The sequence below is a fragment of the Centroberyx gerrardi genome, chromosome 3 (assembly GCF_048128805.1).
Source record: "Centroberyx gerrardi isolate f3 chromosome 3, fCenGer3.hap1.cur.20231027, whole genome shotgun sequence".
Lineage (NCBI taxonomy): Eukaryota > Metazoa > Chordata > Actinopteri > Beryciformes > Berycidae > Centroberyx > Centroberyx gerrardi.
This window is the reverse complement of record NC_135999.1, coordinates 16,566,190-16,573,613: the sequence shown is the minus strand read 5'-3', so window position 1 is coordinate 16,573,613 and position 7,424 is coordinate 16,566,190. Positions and strand designations below refer to the sequence as shown.

Genomic DNA, 7,424 nt, shown 5'->3' with positions numbered 1-7,424 from the left:
CAACAACAAAAAAACACATGTTAAGAGAAAAGCACCCACTACATGACCTGAGCACTGAAAGTGTTTTTCTCTTGGATGATTCCATGACTAATGACAACCGTGTCACTAAACCAATTCACACTGCCTCTTGAGGTACGGCTGGGTCAAGCTGGGTTATGATGACGCAGGAAGGACAGAGAGAGGGAAGAAAGGAAGGAAGAAAGAAAGATGTAGAAATGAGCCTCAGAAAACTGTGTGTGAATATACACGTGACAGAGGGAGGGGGGCGGGGGCTCGGGGCCCGTAGCAGTCATATGCTGTGTTATGTGATAAGGTTGCACAAGTGTTCCTGTCAGTGAACTTGTACAGAGGAAAGGGGGATGAATCTCCCTTTCTTTTGCTCCCTGTTCTCTTCTCTCTGCCTCTCCCCTCCCCTCCCTATCTTTACCTCTCCTCCCCTGCTCGCTGTTATTCTTCCGCCTTCTCCGGCTCCCGCCATCACAGGAGAGATGAACAGCTGCAGATAGCAAAGTCTTACGCCTCCACCCGCCCGCCCTCCTCCTCTCCTCTCCTCTCCTCCTCCTCCTCCTCCTCCTCCTCCAGCTCTCCAGTACAATGGAGAGATTGTTCCTCTCCTCCGTTACCAGCGGAAACAGTGGACTGACGAATTAGAGACTCTTCGAGGGCTAAAGAAACACACACAGACACGCACACACAAACTCACAGCTCCTGAATGAATTATGGTTCATCTGTATCCCTGTGTCATTCGTCTCCCTGCTCTGCCCCTCAGCGTACTACTGCCCCCCCACCCCCCCCCACCCCCACCCCCACTCACCACCAAACTCCCAACAGATAGACAGTAGTACCCTTAAGCTGAGGCATACTGTAAACATGTCATTTACAAGAGGGCTTTGGGGTTTAGCTACATTGCTCGTTCCTGTTCTTTTGACCTATAAAAGTGAAGGCATAGGGAGAAGGGAACAGCAGGGAATGACAGGGTTGAACTGCGTCTGACCTTATTCCCACGGCGGCCATTTTGAACTTCACTCAGGGCGGGAAGTCTACCTGGGAGATTGGCACGGCGCAGGAAAACAGTGGCAGGTGACAGAAACAAACCAGACTGCACAAGAAAAACAGGGAAGCCTTAATATCCATCCTGATTCTTGAGATCCTTTCCTTCCTAATACGCTTTTTAGTGGGGAATCTGTGAAATGAGAAATGTTTGTCCCGATTCCCAACCTCCATAGGACACTCCTGGGCTGTACTCGGTCTCCCTGGTGGAGTGAGTGTGACACAAGTTCAAATTTGGCCGTGGGAATAAGGTTAATGATAAGCACTTCCACACGCCTTATTATAATACTGTATTAAACTGTGTATTTTGTCCGTGTGTGTAAAGTGTGTTTGCGCGTGTGCATACTGACATATGGTCCTTTGTGCGTGTTAATATTTCCTGTATATAGATGACTGTAAGTGTTTGACTGACACTGTGTGTAACACGGAAACCTTGCGTCACAAACACCACTATCCCTAACAGTGTCACTGTAACTGTAACGTTGCTGTAATATTTGTCAACTAACCTATACGTTTTCCATAAGTCGCATAAGTTTTTCTAAGCGTCGTCATTGCACTGGATGTCTCTGAGCGAACATGACCAGCAAGAAAAACTTCTGAGAAAAAAAAAAAAAAGAAAGGCGATGAAACAAAATAAACAAACTAAGCAGACTTTGAAATATGGGCTTGAAGGAAAGCTGGATGAAATCAGAGGATGAAGAGTGAAGGAGCTCCATATAGGATCTCACTCACTCGCTCACTTCGTTTTGGTCTTCTGCTTTTGTTTGTTTCCCAATTGCTCTGTGCTCTGTGGTGAAATACACTGCCGTTTGCTGACAAGCTGCTTCTTTATTTTCTGTGTGTGTGTGTGTGTGTGCAAGTGTGTATATGATAAAGCAAGGGGTCAAGACTTTCTGAGTTGGAGATAGAAAGGTGGAGGTGAAAGATGGCTGAGAATCGAGCAGAGGAGTTAAAAAAAAAAAAAAAAGGTTGGCTTTTAAGAAGGCACAGCAGAGGCGTGAAAAGTTCATATTTTAAGGAAAATACTACAGCTTACTACTTATCCTAGGGCGGTCTAATCAGTATTTATGAACACGAGAAACCTCCTTGCAAAGCTGGAAACCAAAGGGCTGAAACTCATGATTAGTAATGTCATACTGATGTACAGCCTGGAGGCTAACCGTAGGCTCAGACCGCCGAATGTACAGTAATATGAAGCTCATCAGCTAGAGCCATCAGACCGATGGGCATGAGAGCAAAGCTGAGATCCAGTGATACTCCCCTTCACCCAGAGGAGTCCGGCCATTCCTCTGGCTTTTTATCAGAGGGTTCCTGATACAAAACAGACTGGGAGCCTCGAGAGAGCGGGAGGGAACCAGGGAGCAGCTAGGCCTAGTTTTAGCGTTGTTTTGACAATCGCTGGTTAACATAGATTTATTTACATAGGCGGTGAGTGGACTGTAATTTAAGGTCTCTTACACACAAATACACACACTTTGACTCTCTTAAGTGAGAGCCTGAGGGAGTTGTATCCCTGGGAGCGAGAGAGGGGGAGAGAGAGAGGGAGAGAGAGAGAGAGAAGTGACCCTGTGAATGGGTAGGCACAGAGTGGGGGAGGGACAGACAAAGGGAGGAAGAGAGAATACAAGAAAAAGCAAGTGATAGAGTGAGGGAGGAGGGAGAGAGGAGAAGGGGAGGAGGTCATGTTTCCTCTGTTGAGCCCACTTCCTGCCCTGATCCCAAAATGGAGAGACTGTAAGAACGACATCTCTCTCCCTCCCTCTCTCTCCCTCTCACACACACAGACACACACACACACACACACACACATCAGAGAAACCCGAACCAGCCTCCCGCAGTGTCCTACAAAAGGGAAGAGAGGAAAACGCAGGGAGCAGAAAAATATATCCCCAGTGGTCTCTGAAACATAAGGAAGCCTTCGTTTACAGAGGGGGAAAGGCACAGGACGTTTTGTCCTCGACTTGCACCGCACTGTGTGTGTGTTATGTGTAACCTATGTGTGTGTGTGTGTGTTTTGAACTAAATGCTATGGACATTACCAATAGATCAGTGCTGGATACTTGAATTGTAATCCAAGGCTTGAAGGATCGTCAAGATAAGAACTGAGAAATCGAACAGAAATGTTCATAAAGATCCATTCCCTGTTCTAGTATAAACAAACCTGAGAGCCCACATACATTCATCATTCAGCCATATAGCTGTGTAGCTCTGTGTGTGTGTGTGTGTGTGTGTGTGTGTGTGTGTGTGCACGTGTGCATGTGTGTGAGTGAATGTGGTCTCATGACTTTGGTTAAGCTGATGTTTCCCTGAGGCTGTTTTGATTGGACCTAAAGCTGAACTCTGATATTTAATAATGAGCCAAGTACTCTCTCTTTCTTTCTCTCTCTCTCTCTCTCTCTCTCTCTTGCTCTCTCTCTCACACACACACACACACACACACACTGGAGCTGATTTCATAATGCTGAAGCACTGAAATATAAACAACCCTGAGCGGTGGTTAGATGGCGGATGATTTGGCCATGACAAGTCACTGTGTCACAGGACTTCATGTCATTAAACCACCTCTGGTTTAGTTCAACGTCTTCACACTAAAGTTGAAATTCACTTAACGATTTGATTTGCCTGACCCATTTTCTCTTTTTTTGGTGCAAAGGCTTCAGGGCAGATTGTGTGCTGACTGGGAACGTTGTACACAGCAAAATAAACACATGCGTACATAACACACATAGACACATGCACACACACACACACACACACACACACACACCCAACAAATTAGTTTATAACCGCTTAGAACAATCAAACTGAATATATGGAAACAATTTCTAAATCAGTGATATCCTATTTCTGTCCATCTCCCCACTCTCAAGGGTCTCTCCATGTTTCCACTGTTAAACAAGGGAGGTAGGATGGAAGAGTGATGTATTTGTTAAGCAGATGCCTCCCTCTGGTGGTTCAGAAGGAGTACTGCACCTTTTTCCAATTAATCTGAGGTACCTTCGTTCTGCATTGTCACTGAATTTGCAAAATACTGAAAACAGGAAGAGCTTTGATGACTATTCATGTGACACATTCACACAAACACACGCAAATGCACACATGCACACACATACATAAATCACAGTTGACCAGTCGGGACCTGAGAAGGCCACAATGCACAGAAAAAACATATTTTTCACTAAGCTGCTGTAGCTTTCAGGCAGCTGCAGAGTGATTTTTGTATAAATTTAAACACTGATATTTGTGTTCCCAGTGTCAAGATCTGCTTCCTTTGCAAGTTTTCCACAAAAAATATACACATACAGGTTATACACTTTTATTTGACATATATTGTGTGTCAATATGGTGTTTGACATAGCAATTTTTGTTTCCTCCCTGTTCTCTTCTGTGTATGTGACCTGTAATCATGACTAAGACAGACTCTTTCATAATAAAATTGAACCACCTGATCTTGGTCATTCAGGTTGTTATTGTTCACCATGAATCATGTCTATGGATGTAGACATAATGTTAATAACTGACCATCATCAAAATCCAGAGGAAAGGTTTTGTGGAAAGCACTTACTTCCACTTTTATTACAGCAGCTTGGCTTTGGGTGTGAAGGATCTGCCTCTTTCAGCCGTAACAGATTCGTTCTGTAAAGGAGCGCATTTGTACGGTGGCTGCTCATTCAAACAGTTACAAGGTTTGCTTGTTTTTATATATGTAATTTCTGAAGATTGGAAAGCTGTTGCCAAGCACTTGATTTGTTGGTGTGACAAAACACGATGTCATTTCAAATGAAAGTTCACATATCATGATGACTGTTTCACTGCCTCATTACACACAGAGGGAAAGTTTGTTATTCTTTCTGTTGTCTGTAAACACCAGCAGCATCAGGTTTTCTGCTCCATTTGGTTGCCACTTTCAGGCTTTTAGCCTCATTTTCTGTAAAATACAGCCAGGTGGCTCCAACTTCCATACAAATGTGCATCCTCTTAACTAAGTCTTAGTTAAAAAAAAAAAAAAAAGGATTACAGGAGAGTACTGAGAACATAATGCTAACCTAACCTAAGGCCCTATCTTTGTTTTAATTTTAATATATACAGTATATATACTTTTACATTTTATTATATTTTACATTTATATGTATTTATATAGGGATCAATAAAGTTAATCTAAATGTTAAAGCCACCAATTGAAAGGCTATTTTTTTTTTTAAATGTCTCAATATTGTCATGGTACTAGCCTTACTGGTTGTTACAGTTAGAGGATAGTTTAAATGAACGGGTTGGGAAGCCTAAATCCTGTCCATGTGGTCTCACACATGTACGATAGATCAGATGAATGCATTGTATAAAGGTGCTGAATTAATCAATGAATCATAAGACTTTTAGCTGTGGGTCAGAGTGTTGAAGGTGGAGGTTTGGGATGAAGACAAAGGCCTCAGTAAAGATGTCTTACCAGAAAGCTGCTGGATCAAGAACAAAGTAAAACTGAAACATGCAAAATTGGCAGAGGCCGGGTCATCTCCCACGTACCCCATCCCATTCCCTAGTAAACACTTCATTCCATTCCCCATCAAATTCCCAACCAATTTAGATGAAATATTGCATTTTGAGAAAAAAAATTACTTGTTTTAGGATGCAAAATTCAAATTGACCTGTCTTTTGATTGATTATTACTCTTATAAGGTTCGGTAAATGGTGCTGTAATTAAGTCTACTTGTAATTATTTAACTGGAACAAATTCTGTGTTAGCTGGCAAGGGAAGTATTTTGCTTTAACAAAAAAATAGTTTTTGCCAAGATGGATAAATAATCAAAGGACTTAATCTTTTTGGCAAGTTGTCTTCTATTTATGTTAAGACAAATCGATGCTACGCAACAGTATTTGTGGCTTTGTGGTAATGGCATACTTTCTACAATTTGTTATAGTGGCTTAATAATAAAGTCAACAAAATAGATATTTGTGACAGCATAATTTTTCAATCAATCTGTTTGTGTTAAGAATAGAAGATCCAATACTTAATCAAAACTCCCTACAATCTTTGGGACACTCAAAGCATTATTTTATTCACTCATTCAAAAAAGTACAAAAGTTAGTTTTTCCCTCCTTCATTCTACAGTAGCACTATGAACAAGCCTTCGTCCTGTAACAGCAGTCGAGGAGTGAGGCCATAGTGCATCCGAAAGCATTCAGTGGCATTTCATAAGGCCTGCATGGGCTCAAAAGACCCTGCAGTTCTGGAGTGGTGGACCTATGAAACATTGGGCATTTCAGTTATAAAATTGGTAAGCATCACAAATTATCTATACATATCCATAAATTACCTCTGAAATGGGTAACGTAGTTGCCATTTTGCATTATTGCCAGCACACCTTGATGTGAAATCTGATTTTCACAGTGTGTTACCCAAACAGTGTCAATGAATACATTTTCTGCATTGCCTTTAGTGAAAAACGGTACTAAATGTATTCAGTCAGTGTAACTACCTTCAGTAACACTCTACACCTTCAGAGCTACAAATATGTGTTAAGCACACACATACACACACAGATCAGAGGAAACACTGCATCAAATACATCAAATCAAAGAGCAAGTAAATATTGTGGAGTAGGAGTCTTTGGCACTTTTTACAGAAGATACTTTGGCCTTGGGGTTAGAGAGGCGGAGCAGTAACAGGTAGACATGGGGAGCAGAAACTGTTTCACTAACTGTGCAAGTGGACAACAAAGATGTCCTCTATGATATGCAGCCTTGATCTTCACATAGTAACACAAGCTTCCTTCAAAACCAATAGGGGTTTTATAAAAGCAATGACGGGGTTATCTTCTGCTGGCACAAAAAGTGCAATTGTGTAAATGGGTGTGTGTGTGTGTGTGTGTGTGTGTGTGTGTATGGAGTGCAGAGTCATGTGAGTGTTATTTGGCACTGGGGGGCAGATAGTAGGGGTGGAACAGTCTCTCATGGGCGCAGATGTGCAGAGCAGTGTGTGTGTGCAGCAGTAACCGTGGAAACCGAGAGGTGAAGTAGCTGACGAAGCCCTCAGGCACCTCCCCTAGAGTCTCCTGCACCTCCGCCGGCAGCTCGTGGTAGTGGTGCTTCTGCGAGACCCAGAATATAAAACGTCAAACGTGCGCTTAATGTGTCATGCTATAAAAACATAAGTAAGCGTGCAGGCTGACCTTATTCCTCATGGCTCTCAGCAGGTCTCTGACTGAGTTCCCTTTATAGGTCCTGAACCGCCTCAAATCTGCAACATGCACAGGAAAAAAACAATTAATAATCATTAGACTGTTTCAGTGAGAACAGAACAACACATTACAAAAGTGACACAGTCATTGAGCAGAAGTTCTTGGCTTTGTTATCCTGCACAAGTTTGGGAAGTATGT

General features: G+C 42.6%; 1 protein-coding gene across 2 annotated transcripts in view; it reads right to left on the bottom strand.

Moving 5' to 3' along the window:
* Positions 1-6,084: 6,084 nt before the first annotated feature.
* ern2 (endoplasmic reticulum to nucleus signaling 2) overlaps positions 6,085-7,424 on the bottom strand; it is a 12,711-nt gene continuing 11,371 nt past the window's right edge. For both annotated transcript variants that reach the window (XM_071914453.2, XM_078282577.1), the window contains exons 23-24: positions 7,218-7,285; positions 6,085-7,136 (exon numbers count right to left, since the gene is read on the bottom strand). In XM_071914453.2, coding sequence (XP_071770554.2) covers positions 6,954-7,136; positions 7,218-7,285 — 251 coding nt within the window. In that variant the 3' untranslated portion in view covers positions 6,085-6,953. The remainder of the gene's footprint in view (positions 7,137-7,217; positions 7,286-7,424) is intronic.